General features: G+C 35.8%; 1 protein-coding gene across 1 annotated transcript; it reads left to right on the forward strand.

The window, feature by feature from the left end:
• The first annotated feature begins 8,260 nt into the window (after positions 1–8,260).
• Positions 8,261–13,700, forward strand: LOC143854865 (protein neprosin-like). Its single transcript, XM_077364981.1, has 7 exons — positions 8,261–8,998; positions 9,096–9,182; positions 9,309–9,518; positions 10,420–10,584; positions 11,253–11,306; positions 11,449–11,595; positions 13,069–13,700. Exons 1-7 carry the CDS (start codon positions 8,639–8,641, stop codon positions 13,444–13,446), a joined length of 1,401 nt encoding a protein of 466 aa, XP_077221096.1. The 5' UTR covers positions 8,261–8,638; the 3' UTR covers positions 13,447–13,700.
• Positions 13,701–17,424: the final 3,724 nt, after the last annotated feature.

Here is a 17,424-nt window from a genome sequence, read left to right on the forward strand (position 1 = left end):
GTGGGGCCTCTTCTAATTGGGTACTTGAAAAGTAAAATGGATTTGCTTAATCTCATTTGATTGCAAAGATCTGAATGTGTGCTTATATAAAGCTTTTAAAGAGATAAGAAGGAGATAAGATGATATGATCAAATTAACATTAGGAAGAGATGATCATAATCTAAATTGGTTGCCTAAAACTAAATACTTCTCATCTGATAGTTGATGATCCAACGGTTGATGATGTCTCATACTCTGGCAATACTATTGTCATGTCCCTACCTCAGAGGGGCGGGGGGGCTAACAATCAATTATTCCAAATGGATGCTAATGTTTTTGCTTTATGGGTCAATTCCTCTTGTGGGTCTTGTCAGAGGGTACTTTCATCTTCCCTACCAAACTAACCGAGAGAGAGAGAGAGAGAGAGAGAGGGGGGGGGGGGGGGGGGTGGTTCAATCAATTATTCCAATAGATGCTAGTTTTTTGCTATGGGTCAATTCCTTTTGTGAGTTCTCTTGTAACAGTGTACTCTTCTCATCTCATTTTAGAGCAATCCCTCACGTGGGCCCCTCTTATAAAGGGTTTTCCTCTCTTATTAACCAAGTGAAATACCAAAATATCAACAAAAGTTCAATTGTGCCATGCTCTTCTTGGTGGGCCATTTCCACCTAGCTAAGTAATGTACATGTTTTTTCTTTTTCTTTTTTACCATCCAAACACAAGCTAGAAGCCTACAACCGTTCAATGTCATGATTTTACTCTTCTTTTCATGTTAGAGCGTGGTCGGCTCCGAATGTGGATGCTTTTAATGTTTCTTTTCAAAGACATGACATCTGCAAGCATCTTCTTTCCTCAAGAATAGCTTCTTGTTGAACTCGCTTATTTTTTGGACCAATTACCAATGGAGGACAGACATTAGGCAAAATTATCAACAGGACCCATGCTTTTCAAAAATTATCAACGGGGAAAAAAGAGGTCTTGTCAGTAAAAGCTAGACGAAAATACCCTTTGGCATATACAACACGTTTTGACCTTGTTTTCTCTTTTTTCCCTCTCCTTTTACTTCTCCATTATCACTTTTTTTATTTTTTACCCTACTAGTCATCTTCCTCCTTGTTCAACCATTATTGTTGCTGGCAAATCTTGAAAACTTGAATGTTGAGTTCTTACCATCTATCTCTTTGTATTTAGGTTTTGTTTTTCTTTTCTTTTTTTAGTTTAGGGTTTTGCACTATTTTTCATTCATCTGTTTCTAATTTATCTTGTTAGGGTTTAAGCGATTTGTTTTTTAGGGTGAGCTCTGGAGATAATGCATGGATGGCTTCACTCACTTTTTTGAAAGACAAGTGGTTGTATAAGAAAAAGTTGATGTAATACATGAATGGATGACTACACATTTTTTGATTTACTTAATTTTAATTTTTTTTGTAATACACAAATTGGGATGTAACACATGAAGCACATTTAATGAAAACAACATCCATTCTTTTGTTATTTCTATCATGAACAGAATTATAATGCCATTAGAAGAGTTGCTAGAGGCAGGGGGTTTTGTAGCATAAGGGGTTTATCAACTCTCTGGAAGAGGGTTAGTAACTCTCAAAAGTAGGGTTACCAATTTTCGAATGGGCTTATCAAGTGCTTGAAAATTGGCAGAGAGTACTAGAGTTTTGGAAGAGGGTTTTCAAGTTTCTAGGATTCGGGTTATCTAGTATAAAAAATTGGGTCACCAATTTCTGAATGGGATGATCAAGTTCCTAAAAATTGGCCGAGCGTACTAGAGTTTTGGAAGGGGGTTTTCAAGTCTCTGGGATTAGGGTTATCTAGCATAAAAATGGGGTTACCAATTTCTGAATGGGCTTATCAAGTCCTTGAAAATTGGCCGAGGGTACTGGAGTTTTGGAAGGGGGTTTTTAAGTCTCTAGGATTGGGGTTATCAAGTATCAAAATGGGGTTACCAATTTCAGAATGGGCTTATCAAGTCCCTGAAAATTGGCCGAGGGTGCTAGAGTTTTGGAATGGGGTTTTCAAGTATTTGGGATTAGGGTTATCTAGTATCAAAATGGGGTTACCAATTTACTAATGGGCTTATCAAATCCCTTAAAATTTCCCAAGGATACTGGAGTTTTGGAAGGGGGTTTTCAAGTCTCTGGGGTTGATGTTATCCAGTATCAAAATGGGGTTATCAAATTCCGAATGGGCTTATCAAGTCCCTTACGAACACGTTTTTACTTCCTGTTTTTTTTTCACTCGTTCATTTTCATTGTTTTTTCTTCTACCGTACGATTCATCTTCCTCATCATCCATTGAAAGGGAGAAGGAGAAATGCAAAACCCTAAAACAAATGAAAAACAAAACTTAGATATTGAAAGATAGATGGGAATGAACTCACGTTTCAAATTTTTGAGTTTTCCCACCTCCAATGGTGGCTAAATGATGAAGAAGATGACTGGTAATGTAGAAAAAAAAGAAGTTGAAAATGAAAAAGTGAAAAAAAGAGGGAAAGAAGAGAGAAGAGGGACAAGTGGAAAAGCAAAACGTGTTGCTTAAGAAAAGGGCATTTTCGTCCAGCTTTTAATGACAAGACATATTTTGTCCCTCGTTGATAATTTCTGAAAAGCATGGGTCTGTTGATAATTCCACCTAATTTTTGTCCCCCATTGGTAATTGATCCTTTTTCTTTTTGGCATATAATTTAACAAAACTTCTCCATTAAATTGCAGCATCTTTCATTTATTCAAGTTGAATATTCTCCAAGTGGGGATGAGGTCAATGCCTAATGAAGATTGACCATGACTACGTGCAAATTTGAATTAGTTTCAATAAGGCTTTTGTCCCATGATTTAAGGCACTCAAAGTAGAATGTAATGAAGTCTTCACGTTTTGTGTGAACACCATTCTCCCTTTTTCATTTGTCTTTCCCTTTTTAGGGTTTCAAGGAAGGGTACCAAAAAGCTCACTATTGGCTCTTCTTATGTGGCCTTGTAATCATACTCTTCTTATGTGGCCTTGTAATCATAAGAGAGAACATATATATCTCTTCTCTCTCTCTCTCTCTGGCTGGCCAGCCTTGTAATCATAAGGGAAAACATCTCTCTCTCTCTCTCTCTCTCTCTGGCTGGCCAGCCTTGTAATCATAAGGGAAAACATCTCTCTCTCTCTCTCTCTCTAGGTTAGTTTGGTTGGGAAAACGAGAGTACCCCTCTTATAAGACCAGCAAGTATTGACCCACAGAGCAAAAAAATAAAATCTAGCATCCATTTGGAATAATTGATTGTTAGTCCTCTCTCTCTCTCTCTCTCTCTCTAGGTTAGTACTACTTTGAACATCATAGAGTATGAATTTTGAACAACATTATTATTCACTTGTACATACTTTGAACAACATTTTCTAAGCAGGTACTTTCTTAGATTTTATGTCACTCGACTTTTGTACTATGTATTAGAAATAGAGAGTATAAATTAACAGGAACCGTGTTGGTTCCCGGTCTAAGCGATAAGATATAAGAGCTTATGAATTTATGGAGCATTAAGTATTAGAGCCTCCTGCCATTTCAAATAAATAAAAAAAAAAAGTATTAGAGCCTCAACACTATATGGGAAATGATATTTTTAACCTCTATTCCAACATTTCCACCCATTTTTTGTTTGTCTTTTCTTAAAAATGACTGCATCTTTACTCCTTTTGTTTGTATTTTTCTGAAAATAAAGTCATTTGCAAGAAATAAGAACAAAAGGGGGGCTGGAATGCTGGGAAAGGGGGTAAAATTATTATTTCCATAGACTTTTAGAGCATTAGTCATCCACAATGTGATTTATCCATTTGTAGTTTATGGACGAGAAAACATATACCATGAGTCATATGGGCATCCTCAAATAATTTTTTATTTTTATTTTTATAATTTCTACGACAAATTCCTTGATTAATATGGTATGGTGAAATAGTTAGGTTTTTTTTTTTTTTTTTTTTTTTTTGTGAGCTAAGTTTTCTTCTATTCAAGAGATTTTGTTGTCCCATGCAGAAAATAGCATATATAAACCGCATTACAAGAGGTGAAAGGGCTCCCCCATTGGCTGCACATCACCATCATGTTTGACTTTTTTTTGCAACGGCTCCCTTCAATTTAGACTTTCACCTCTTTTTTGCAGCCAATGGGGGAGCCCTTTCACCTCTTTTTTGTAAGGGCTCCCTTCAGTTTAGACTTCCTCGCATTTACAATATAGTATACTTGTTTGTTATTTAAAGTATTTAATATCTATAGGGAAATTTACATTTATAAGGTTGACATAAGTAGATGTATAAGCTATTTAATAGCTGGAGGGAAATTTATATGTATTGGGCCGCCCGAAGACCGTTGTATAATATAGTGTAGATAAATAAATAATGTAGGGGTTTTTTCTTCTTCATAATAATTTATCTTAGCATATAGAAATATTGGTTGTCATTAATATGCCATGACCTATGCCCATATGAGGGCTCAACTAACACTTGACAACGAAGGCTTTGGTTGTGAATATAATAAAGCATCCGTCCTCTCAGGATGGTTTGACAAAAAAAAAAAAAAAAATAAAATCTTAGGCCATGTTTGGTAGTCAGAAAAGTTTTTGCCATGGAATATTGGTTTATCAAATGATGGGAGAGGGACAAGAATAGTGGGTGAGGAAGAGAATTGAAAGGACACCAGTGAGGAGAGAGTGAGAAGGGGCTGAAAATATAGAAAAGAAAAAACTATTCAAAATAGAGTTTTTGTCTTCCTCATTGTTTTCACTTTGCATCAACTGTCTGGATCAATGTTGCCGGAAATGCCTATGGGGTGGGAGGTGCTTTTCCGAAGCGGGAAAGGCCGCTTCCCAAAATGTGGGGAAGCACGTTTTTGTTTTTTGGGAATACGCCTTTTGGGTTCTCAAGAATTCGTGTTTCGGACATCTTGGGATCATTTATTTACTATTTTAATGTCCATTTACTTAAGATTTACATGTAAATGGGGAATACCTCCATTTAGATTTATCAAAATAGTTTCAAAATCTAATTCTAAGAAGATAGCAAGTCAACTTTCCAATTCTAGTGCAAAATCGGACTTTTTCTGTCATTTCGTGTTGGGTCACAATCTTAACTTCCAAACGATAGAGTATTTTGCTAATTTTAAAATTTTATAATGGTTGTGGCTCCACCCCATGATATAGGCCCCAACCACTCACGCTCTCTAAAATTAAGAGAGGGTCGGTGAAGTGGGTTTCAACGAGTGAAAAAAAAAACAGAGGAGATAGAGAGGAGAGAAAAAGGGTTTTTCTCTTGGGCATCTAGGGTTTGCTTTGGGGCAAAATCCTAAAGAGGGTTTTGGAAGCCTTAATCTCCATTGAAGATTGAAGTCTTTGCTTTTGGCAAGAAAGAAGAGAGAAGAAGGAGCTAAAACCTAGGGTTTTGGAGTGGTTCTTGGAGAAGAAGAAGAAGATCTCTCACGCTTGGTTTTTGAGGTGGGAAAGCGTTCTCTTGCAAGGGATTTGTGAGGTAACCCGTATTTCCTCCAAGATTTGATTGTTAATTTTCTATTCTTGTGTATTTCTCAAGTTTTTGGGAAAACTTAAGAAGAAAGACTTTGTATTTCTCTTTTCCTTAGTGGATTTCTTTCGGAGTTTGTCCCATATTTTTTTCTCTTCACATCAGAGGATTTTCCATGTTAAAATCGTGTGTTCTTGATTTGAGTGGTGGATTGCTATTTTCTGTGCTTTGTGGTTTCTTGTTCTTAACTAGTTTCTTTATTTGCATATAGAAGGGGAAATTTATCCGCTCCGGTTTATCCGTGTTTCCCCAACAATAAATTCTATCATGTCCAAACATTATTAAATCACAAAAGTCAACACAATTTCATAATTCGGTTTCTAAATTTTTTTTTTATCTTGTCAGGCACTGGTCAATACAAGCATCAACTTACAGTGATTTTCCTTTAAGTAAATGTTGGATCTTTATAACCTTTATGTTATGATGGATTAAGTTGCGGAGGATGACCGTGTTGTTTTTAATACATATGATTAGGTTGGCAAAAGGTTGAAGATCATTTTTGCTTTCTCGTTGCTTCCCTCACACTTCCCTTTAGCCTTCCCCGTCGCTTCCCTTCATGCTTCCCCGACCCATCACACCTCCCGCTTCCCACCTTCCCGGAAGCCTTTGCTTCTCATACTGAAAACTATGGTTTGGATGTAGGAAAATTTTTCCATGAAAAATAATTTTTCCAGCATCTAATAACATTTTTTGATATATAATGGTAGAAATGCTAGAAAAGAAGTTGAAAATATCATTTCCATATATAAGGAGTGTCAAGGCAATTTTGCACAAACCATTTCGCGAGCCCTCCTTAGTCCTAATAGGATCTAAAGATATCTGCAAATTGTGAATATATAGATCCATAATTTTTTGGACCTTAACTAGATCCGTAAAAGATCCATCAAATTAACTTCAGCATCCAGAACCATTTTAACTTTACCTTCTAAACCCATTTTAATCGAATTGATTAGGATTCCTTAGAGGAACTGAGCCCGTCGACATCACTAACAAGAAAGAGCCCATGTATATGATTGCACGCATGCTTGCACATAGCCCGCACACGCGCAAGTACGCGCATTTGAATGCATGTGCATAATCAGATTTCTTGATAAGTGAGATTTTCCTAGCTAATTAGTCATTTTTGGATTGCTTAGTATCAACCTATTTTTTATTTTTATTTGGGCAACGATAAATTCGCACCCCTTCAAAGGGGGATATTGACGCTTTTTTTTTACATTCAAGGGGTGCGAATTATCCTACAGATGGTGTGAATTTATCATCACCCATTTTTTAATCTTTATCTTTATTTGCTGCCTCCCTTCAAAAGCATACATGGCAGCCTTTATATCAAAAGCTTTCAAAGGCTTTATGTAATTTATTATTTGGACCATAATTCATCACACTATTATATTAATGAGAAACCTTCCTAGTTTCTATCCAAGAGAAGCCTTGCATTCACCATAATAAACCCTCACAGATATTAAGAAGATATTTAAGTATTTTCTTTATAGATGTAGAAAATATAATAAAATAAATGAATACATAAAATATTCTATAGACTTTAAAAAGCTTTTCCTTTGGATGTGGTGTTAGAATCTATTCTCCAACCCAACTTTCTAAAGCAAACGTTCCACTAAGATTTCTTAATATCACTGTCTCCTGTTTGAGATGAGAATGACTGTTTGTGGGCCATTATTCTTACATGCTTTCCTTTTTAATGCAGCAGGAGTGAGTGGGTTTTAATTAAAAAGGGAGAGGAAGAAAACTGTTCTGGGAGTGCCGAGCATCATTGCAGAGACTTGGAAAAGGGCACTAAGGAAATTGCCCCAGCCTAGGGCCCCCCACAACTTCGATAATAACTAAATGATAAATAAATTCTAACAAAAAAAAAAAAATTATCATTAGGGAAGTTATATATCCGCCCCTTTTGATTACTTGGGACACGCAGTGTACGTGGCAATCAGCCCCATTGAATCCTTCTGACATGAAGTACATCAGCCCGCCCTCTGTAGTTACTGATACACTGCTGCTGGGTGTCCCAAGTAAACAAAAGGGGCAGATATATCACTTCTCTTATCATTATTGTTATTATTATTTGGTTCTAAGATAATTAGGACTGAATCCATGCCCTCAATGTCGCACCGGCCGAATGATACTACAGTCTACGGGTGTAGTGACTCGGAGCCAAGATAACATTTCAATAGCGATCTTTTGCATGCGTGAGAGAGTAAATTTGGTTTTTTATTGATAAGTTGATAATCTTATTATTTTTGAAGAAATTTACACATGATTTAGCCCTAGTTAATGGTGGCTCATTTAATTGCTAAATAACTAGGGGTGCAACGTCGGTCGAGCTTGTGCTTAAAAAATGAATAGGAATCAACTCAAACATGACCTGATTTTATTTGTAAAATCTCAACCCGAATTCCCCAAAATCGACCCGAGTTGCACCCCTATAAATAACATTACTGGGGCTTAAATTTAACTTAATTTTTTCTTGAAATCACATTCTTTATAACTTATACTTCTTGACAATGATACCTCCTTTTATTAGTTGCAGCAACACCCATTTTGGAAAGTCTTTTTTACTCCAGAAAACAAATACCACTGTTGAGAAATTATGATAAAAAATAGAAAAATAAAAATAAATTTCCTAAAAGCTAAAAGAAGCATACAAATGAAAAATAAATAAATAAAGTAGGCTACCTTTCGTTTGGTATTCAAATACCCCTTAGCTGACACAAGAACATCTAGAGAAGTGAGAAAGTGACCAGGAAATTGAAAACCAGAACCAAGTGTAATTCCTCTGCCTAGAACAAAGTAAAGAATAACTGAAATCAGAAGCATGTATCTCTATAAAGAAAAAAGAAGAAAGCTAAAGTTGCAGTCCTTATATTGGAGACTTAAACCCCCTCATTCCTTTTCCTATAAAAGAACCCATGATTTTTTCAAAACCCATGATTTTTTATCCCATGATATAACCATCCATTTGGACCATTTGTCAGAGCACAACACCACCCCATACCAAGGTATTTGACGCTCAGAGAGGGAGTGTTTTTCTCTCTTCTTTTTTGGAGATTTTAAGGTTTGTAAATGGTGAATTGAATCCCCCCCTTGAATGGTTCCTCCTTGGATGGATTTGCTTGGAAATGAAATTCCAATGACAAAAAGAAAAAATATGAGTTCTTGTGATCACAGAACAAGACAATACCAATGTATACAAATACACACAGCTCTATCAGAAACAACACATAAATATTCCTCAAACATAGCTTCTAGCACCTGTAAGATCTCCCCAATCATTCCCATTTTTGTTTATTTTCTCCTCTCTATTAGTCCCATTTTGTCGATTGCGTCCGACTCCAGCGATAGCTTTCCGGCGAATCAGACTTTCCGGCCAGGCGAAGAATTGCAGAAACTGAAATGGATAAGAGCCCAGCTCAACAAGATCAACAAACCTCATGTCAAAACAATTCAGGCATTTTCCAAATACCCCAACTTTTTTCTATAGAAATTTTATTTTATTCTTCCTTTTTTTCTTACTTGTTTGTTTTTTTCCCTCTGTTTTTGTACAGAGTCCTGATGGTGATCTAATAGATTGTGTACTAACCTATCAACAGCCTGCTTTTGATCATCCCAAATTAAGAGGGAAAAAACCATTGGTATTGGAATTTACTATTATCAAATACTTTTCTCAATTGGGTCTCCTAGAATTTGGATTTTAAACATCTACAAGTATTTTTCTTAAAAAAAATAAATGACAGTTTTATCATTTTTTTTGTTTTCAGGATCCACCAGAGAGACCGAAAGGCAATGATTCGACAGATTCTACTGCTGATAGTTATCAATTGTGGAGAATTTCAGGCGAATCGTGTCCCGAAGGAACGATTCCGATCAGAAGGACTACTGAGAATGATTTTCTAAGAGCTAGTTCAATTGGGAGATTTGGAAGAAAAACAAGGGCTATAAGGCGTGATTCAACGAGCAGTGGCCATGAGGTTTGTATAAATTACAGATAAATGAAAGATACCCAGTAAATATTCCATCAGTTTTAATGAAATTGGTGAAAGAAATCCACACATGTCATGGAAAAATTACAAATTGAGTGTTTGTAGATAAAGAAATCCGTACATTACTTAAAGAACCCAATTGTTTTGTTTTTCTTTCTCTGTCATATTTTGCTTTTAAAGTTCTTTGATGATCAAATCAACCAAGGAATGAGTTTTGAACTTGTTTTAGAAAAACAGATCTTTCCATAAAAATAGCATCCCTGTTTTTTTCTTGGTCAGTAGTTCCACTTTTTTCAAAGAAATTGGATTTTTCGTTCATGGGTTTTCTGGAATTTGACTTAGGATTATTCCTTTCATGTCCCAACATCTTCATATGAGGCTTCCATGAATCTCTACAGAAGCTTCAAGAAAAAGAAAAGCTTAAATAAGGCTACTCTGTTTTTTTCTCCTCCCTAAATTATAACAAAGCAGCTTTGCATTTGGCAACTTTGATAATTGTGAAACAATAATTTCCTTTAAAAATCATTTGTTTTTAATCCAAAACATCTTGATTTTTACGGTTTCCATGATTTCAAACCAAAGCTTCCTAGAAAACTCACATCAACGCCCTGTTGGGATTGCAAGAAAAACATTTCTGATGTTCCATGATTTAAAGGGAAACGAAATGATTGTGAAGGATAAGGTTTCTCTAAGCAAAAATTGAATAGGGTTGGTTCAAGTTATTTTTTTTCTTGTGTAAAGAAGGTAGGAAGGAATTTTTTCCAAAAAATTCCTATAATCAAAACAGGGCTAAAGCTCTGTTTTGCCAGGTAACAAAGAAAAGAAATTAATGAAGAAAAAACTAAAGTTCAAACTGTTTTGTTACTAATGTATATATTATTAATTACAGCATGCAGTTGGGTATGTAATGGGAGGTGAGTACTATGGAGCAAAAGCTAGCTTGAATGTGTGGGCCCCACATGTTAATAATCCAAATGAATTCAGCTTGTCACAAATGTGGGTCATCTCTGGTTCCTTTGGAAATGATCTTAACACCATTGAAGCAGGGTGGCAGGCATGTAATTTATTGTTTTACTTTTTTCTTTAATTCCTTTCTAATAATTTTATTACTTTCAATGTTTTTTTCATTTTATTCGACTATTCTTTCGCATTTCTTGCCTGTTTCAGTGATTTTTATATTTTTATGTGTCTGAATGATCATGGTTTATCGTGATTTCATGCATTTTTTAATTTGAAATTTGAAATGTAAACTGATCTTGTTAAAATCTTATAAGCTTAATTTGGATTTGATAGTTTTATTTCAAAGGCTTGCTATCTTTGAATTGTATTTTTAAACCCCTGTTTCAGATTGGCTATAAACAGATAAGGTCATAAGTTTCAATAAAACCATTTCAAATATGTGATTTTTGTATTTAAAAAGGCTAATGCTATTGGTACTACCAGGTTTTGATAATTTCACAAACTCACCTTGTCTTTTCTGACATAATTGCCTTCTGAGAGCTTTTTGTGAATTGTAATAACTTAATAAAAGACAATTTGAGTTTGTGCAATTATCAAAGCATGGCAGTGCCAATATAAGTAGCCTTGAAAATTTATTCGTTTATACAATGAAAAACAATGTATCATCTTCATATATTGTATACCCATAATGTTAGCTTTTAAATATCGAACATATTTTATTTTAATGTTAAACTTATTATTTTTTTTTTTAATTTTCTTCAGGTCAGCCCAGAGCTTTATGGAGATAATTATGCTCGGTTATTCACTTATTGGACTGTAAGTATTACAAAAAAGCAGCTTATTTTTCTTTTTTTAAATTCATTACTGAATTAAATCATTTTAGTAATGAAATTATTTTTATTTAAATATAAAATAAAAACTTAGATAAAAATATGCTAATTTTTCCGTAATTTTATAGACGGACGCATACCAAGCCACTGGATGCTACAACCTCCTCTGTTCCGGCTTCATCCAAACCACCAATAAGATCGCCATTGGCGCCACCATCTCTCCGACATCTAATTACAACGGCGGACAATTCGACATTAGTCTATTGGTTTGGAAGGTAATTTGTTAAACTAATAATTATTATTAAATAAATAACAAAGGTGTAGCATACGTAATACTACCGAATCGTTGACACGGCTAACGTAATAAGAATCTTTTTCTAAAAATATTAAAATCAGTATTGTTCATGCATGAATTTCCATTTATTTAGTAACAAAATTCAATGATTTTCTAATTTTAATTATGATTAAAGTTATAAAATAACATAAAAAAACAAGACATGAAGATTCCTTTTTCCTATTTATTTATTTATTTTTAGCCTTTCACATTCCTAACCATCTCTACCATCCAATTGGTGCATATGCCTGTCCTTCTAGACCGTTCAAATTGTGGGCCACCTCTTGGATGGGCTATGGTACAAGAATCTCACCAATGAAATTATCAGAAATCCCTAATCATCAGGTCAATGGCTTTGATTTTTCACCATTGGATCATAGAGATGGTTTGCACACCAAGGCTCGATGCATAGCTGATCATACACCAAATACTTGAATTTATTTTTTTTTGCACAAAATATTGGAATCAGTTATAATCAGAATCAGATGCTGATTCCAACGTCTGATTCCAGCAATCCAAACGCACCCTTTGGGCCTTTGGGTTCTTAATCTCAATCCTTCACAAAAAAAAGTGAAAGGCTGATTATAACAAGACGAAGTTAGTCACAGGTCACAACCAAGCTTAAACCACCTCAATAAATAGAGGGTCTCTGGTCTTAATAATGTCACTCCACGCTTTATTTATTACACTTACAAATCCCATAAAGCTATCAACAAACAATAAGAGGGAGTGGGCTTATCATTTCTCTAAATAAATAAAGGGAAATGATTTCAGCGCTCCATTGTTTTGATAACGATGCGCGAGGTTTAAAGGGCTTAAAAGAGTTTTTTGAAAACCGTAATATTCTACTGGCAACCCTTTAAAAACTACATGACAAGATGATTCGAGCATCTTTATCAAGCATTGGAGCGCTGAAATCATTTCCCTAAATCAATAAAGGGAAATGTCATCAGGACTACTGGTTTTTTATGATCGCACTCCTTACTTTATTAAAAGTACGGTATGGCCCGCACCATAGGATTATCCAAACCGTCCATTAGATGGGCCACTGCCTAACTAGGTTGTGCCCCAAAAATCATTTCCATATGTTGATTCTAACCCTCCAATCTATAGAGGGATCCTTTCCATGGTTGATCCTAACCCTCTACAGATTGGAGGGTTAGAATCAACGTATGGAAATGATTTTTGGGGCACAACCTATTTAGGTTGTGGCCCATCTAATGGACAGTTTGGATCATCCTATGGTGCGCGCCATACCGACTTTTAATAAAGTGAGGAGTGCGATAATCAAAATACAGTAGTGCTGATAACATTTCCCTAAATAAATATAGTATATTGTTCATGCACATCATGCATTATTAACTGTCAAAATTCATTCTCGAATAATTTTTTTCTTTTTAATTTTGAACTATAGGATCCAAAACGCGAAAATTGGTGGCTGGAATTCGGGTCCGGACTTTTGGTAGGATATTGGCCGTCTTACTTGTTCAATCGCTTAGCAAACCATGCAACCATGGTACAATTCGGAGGAGAAATTGTTAACACCCATCCGTCGGGGTTTCACACATCAACCCAAATGGGAAGTGGTCATTTCGCCGAGGAAGGATTCCGAAAATCATCGTATTTTCGAAATTTACAAGTCGTCGATTGGGATAATAACTTAATTCCCACCTCTAATCTTCGCATCTTGGCCGATCATCCCAATTGTTACGATATTCGAGGAGGGATTAACCGTGTTTGGGGGAATTATTTTTATTATGGGGGCCCCGGGAGGAATGTGAGATGCCCTTGAGAAGCTTGGAAATGATTAAAAAAAAAAAAAAAAAAAAATTATACTTTAATCTTTTTTCTGATTTGGGTTTTTTTTGGGGGTGATCATTTCAATTTGGGCTATTTTTAGATTATTTTTTTTAAAATCCATTTTTCTTCTTTCCCCCTCTTATTTTGTCTAACAGGTGATTGATTTAATCTTATACTGCCTCTGGGTACTCCATGTAATTCTATATTAAAAAAAAGGAATAGTGAAATATAGTGTGGGTTATGTTATCTGAATTCTTTTCCTTTTTTCCCCTTATATTTCTTTTCATGTAAATAATTTCTTTTCGGCTATGTTTCTTTCTATTTAAAATGGGGGTAAAATTAATTTTACCCCCATTTTAAATAATGGATGTAAAATTTGTTTTACCCCATTTTGCGTCGAAAGAAACATAACCTTTAGATAAACAAAAGGAGTGGAAATGAAGCCAATGTCAGTCTGTCACAGACAAAAGAGAGTGGAAATGCTGAAAAAGAGGTGTGGAAATATCATTTTTCTTTATACAATAAATGCTTTAATAAAGATAGGGTCCAAAGGCACTCATTTAAGGGGACCATCGAATGGACAAACTACCACCACCCATCATTTTGATTAAGACGCATTCATTAATCTAAAATTGACATCGATAAATGAAATTACTATATCACCCCTTCAAATGACAAAAGTTCCTAATCATCTTTATGGGTGTTTTAGCCCATTAAAAATCAACTAATCAAATATCAGAAAAAAAAAATAAGTAATTTAATTTTAGAAATGATACTATGATGGTGATGCGCAGCCAATGGGGGAGCCCTTTCACCTCTTTTTTGCAAGGGCTCTCTTCAGTCTAGAATTCCTCTTTTTTGCAAGGGGTTGTCTCTGTCTTTCTTGGTTTGTATCTATATCTTTGTACTTGAAGGGGGACCTTCTCAGTCTTCTTTTAATGAATTCTGTTACCTTTCAAAAAAAAAAAGTCTAGAACTCCTCTAATCTTAGAAATAATATAGTTAATTGCTTACAGTTTGCATATAATTAAGATTAAATTACAATGATCTAATTTTAGTGAGGTATCTAAATAGAACATTAGGCCGTGTTTGAATTGCGGGCCTTACCATTGGTTGTTACAATCTGAAGTGAACAAGGACTTAATCGTTAAGCTTTAAAGGCAAAGAAAAAGTTTAAAGGGGGTGAATTTATCTTCAATGAGTGAACTATTCTCACAGAAACCATTATTTTGATAATGGGAGGGATTTTATCCGTTTAAAAGAGGGGATATCATTCCCCTAATATTTTTACTCTCTTATTTTGATAATGGCACCCCCTCTGTTAAACACCTCCTTGAATGTAAATTATGTAACAGCTAAGGGAGGAGTGCCAGTGATGAAAATGGGAGTGCGGATATCAATTCCCAAAAATTGAAGGCTTTTTGTTGAAAACTATGCACAGAGATGAGGAAGACAACAACTTGACCCTTTTTTCAACTATAAAACTATGCTAACAGCTCTCACCAAATCACATCATCACTGGATATAACGTACGATGTATATCGGTGTATGTTCTTCGGCATAGATATTTAGGGAAATGTAGGTAGATAGATATCTTATTATATAAAGGTTACACACCGTAGCTTCGTATATATAAATTGACGTGAAAGGCAAGTCTCAGTCAAAATCAAGCTCGGTTTCTTCTATTCGAAGGGAAGGTACGTGAGTGCGTGGGATGATGACGTGGCAGATTTTAAGTCAACACGTTCTATTTTATTGTTTTGCCCTTTATATTCTATTCTATTTATTCAGGAAAAAACTATGTGCGAAGTCGACGTATGTTTTTATTTTTTTCTATGGACACTTGGACGAATGTTTTCTTTGGACACCCCCCGCCCAAACAAAGTGGGTCCCACTATTAATAGATCTGAACCGTCCACTTTACCTTTGCTCTGCTTCTCCTATGAGTCGAAAATTATTTCAATTATGACATGTGTATTTATTTAAGAAATAAGCAGTATTTGATGTTAGGATTGCATGATTGGGAGCATGGTTTAAAATTTCGGTTTCGGTAACCGTTTCGGATCCCACAGAAATCCAAAATTTCGGACCGAAATTCCGAAGTAATCGAAGGCAAATTTGGGTCCTAGGGGGAGGCTTGTATGTGAAATCAAGACCGTTGATCTTATAGAACATCATGATGACGATTTCTTATCCTAAACGAACATCTAAATGCGAAAGATAAAGGACTAAAAAATCAAAAATAAAAAATGGGTGTTGATGGATACTCAATGGCACATGGTTGATGCGGCCAAATCAACGGATCTGATGACATAAATGAGGCAGAAGTGGGTCCCAATAAATGTCTTTTAGGAGAGAAGAAAAGTAACTTTGATTCCTTTGCATGAAAGAGTGCCTGTCTTAGCAGCGGTAGTTGGCCAACCTTCTGGTTAGTCAATGGAAAACTCTAGACAACTTTCTGCCGAAGCTACCAAAAAAACACTACTCACCTATCCATCCAAAATCTGTTGCCATTTGTTAATTCAAAACACTCTGCATACAAATGCATTAGTTGTTGCGTACAAATACTTTGCCAAAAATTCTTGTCTCAGGCTTATTGAGCGGACGAAATGAGAGAGTGAGAATCACCCAAAGTGACTCCCTGTGGCTTCAAATCTCATTCTCCCCACCCTTTTTGTGTGGATAAGGAGAAACGGGCATTGTTGGCCGGGTATCGTATGCCCATCATCTTCTGTCTGATTTCTTTTTTCTTTTTTCTCGGTCACCCGTATGTTTAAGTCCCAAGTGGAGGCCTGCCTAGCTATATGTGGACTAGGTGGGATGCATCATGATATGGGACAAGTTTAAAAGGCCTAGCCTAACACATCCTATCAGTCTTCGGGCTTGTTGGGGTAGTTTAAGATTTTGTACTAGAGCAGCCACATGTCATGTGTTGGAGTGATGGAAGGGCCGGTTTGTGGAGAAGACTACCTAGAAAGTCTACCTGGGTCAGAGTGAAAACCACCATAATAAACTAATAGCGTGGGCTAATGAGAAAGTCGCAACCTGTGGAAAGGGCTATCTAGAAAAAAGGGCCAGAGTGAAAGCCACCACAGAGACAGCAGATATGGAAGCATGGTGAATGTTTACGGTTCTGAGTGGAGGCATGCTTAGGTATGAGACCTAGCCTAGTATGGGACATGTTTAAAGGTCCTAGCCTAATGCATACCATTATGAGCTTTTAGTAGATTGGTTAGGTGATCTAGTCTCATACCTCAGCAGACCCTCTTAGGACGTTAACGGCGTAGAAAAAACAGCACTAAGCATTAAATGTAATACCAAATCTCTCGTAAGGAATAGCTGCATTTCTTCCATCTAAATGTCACTGCCATTGTTTTTTTGGAATAAAACCTTATTTTCTACTGCTATTATTAGTGTACAACAAAAACATCTGTTGATTTTTCTGTTCTTATGTTACAGTTTTTAATTCAGGAAGATGTGCGTATCTCACCTAAATCTTGGCTCGTAATGGTGCCCAAAAACAGTGTACATACATTAAGTCGCTTTAAATACTAGTAGGTGGAGAGGAAAAATGAAGGCTGAATTATAAGCCTGCATTTTTTCTGGTGGGCAGTAGCAGATGCAGAGTGAGATCTACCAATATTAATGTAAAATTTATGGAGAAATTAATCAAGAGCAGTGAATCCGCACTACCATACATTGATAATGATTATTCACTTTGTTTCACACTGGGATTTTTTTTTCCCACCATAGTCCGGTCAACCAAACATGGGATATTTATTTTACCGGGATACGTCCGGGGACCAATCACCCAAGAAGTTTTTTGTTCCACAAAAGTCCCAAGAACCAAAATAATTCTGGCATCCAAACGGAGCTTAAGGATTTGATGGTGACAGCTTCTTGAGTACTGTAACAAGCATGAAAAAGTTAATTATGAAGTGTAAAACATAGTAGTGCCATGATCAAAATA

The sequence above is a fragment of the Tasmannia lanceolata genome, unplaced genomic scaffold (genome assembly GCF_043159265.1).
Source record: "Tasmannia lanceolata isolate RefF3 unplaced genomic scaffold, GAP_Taslan_0.1 ptg000020l, whole genome shotgun sequence".
Classification (NCBI taxonomy): domain Eukaryota; kingdom Viridiplantae; phylum Streptophyta; class Magnoliopsida; order Canellales; family Winteraceae; genus Tasmannia; species Tasmannia lanceolata.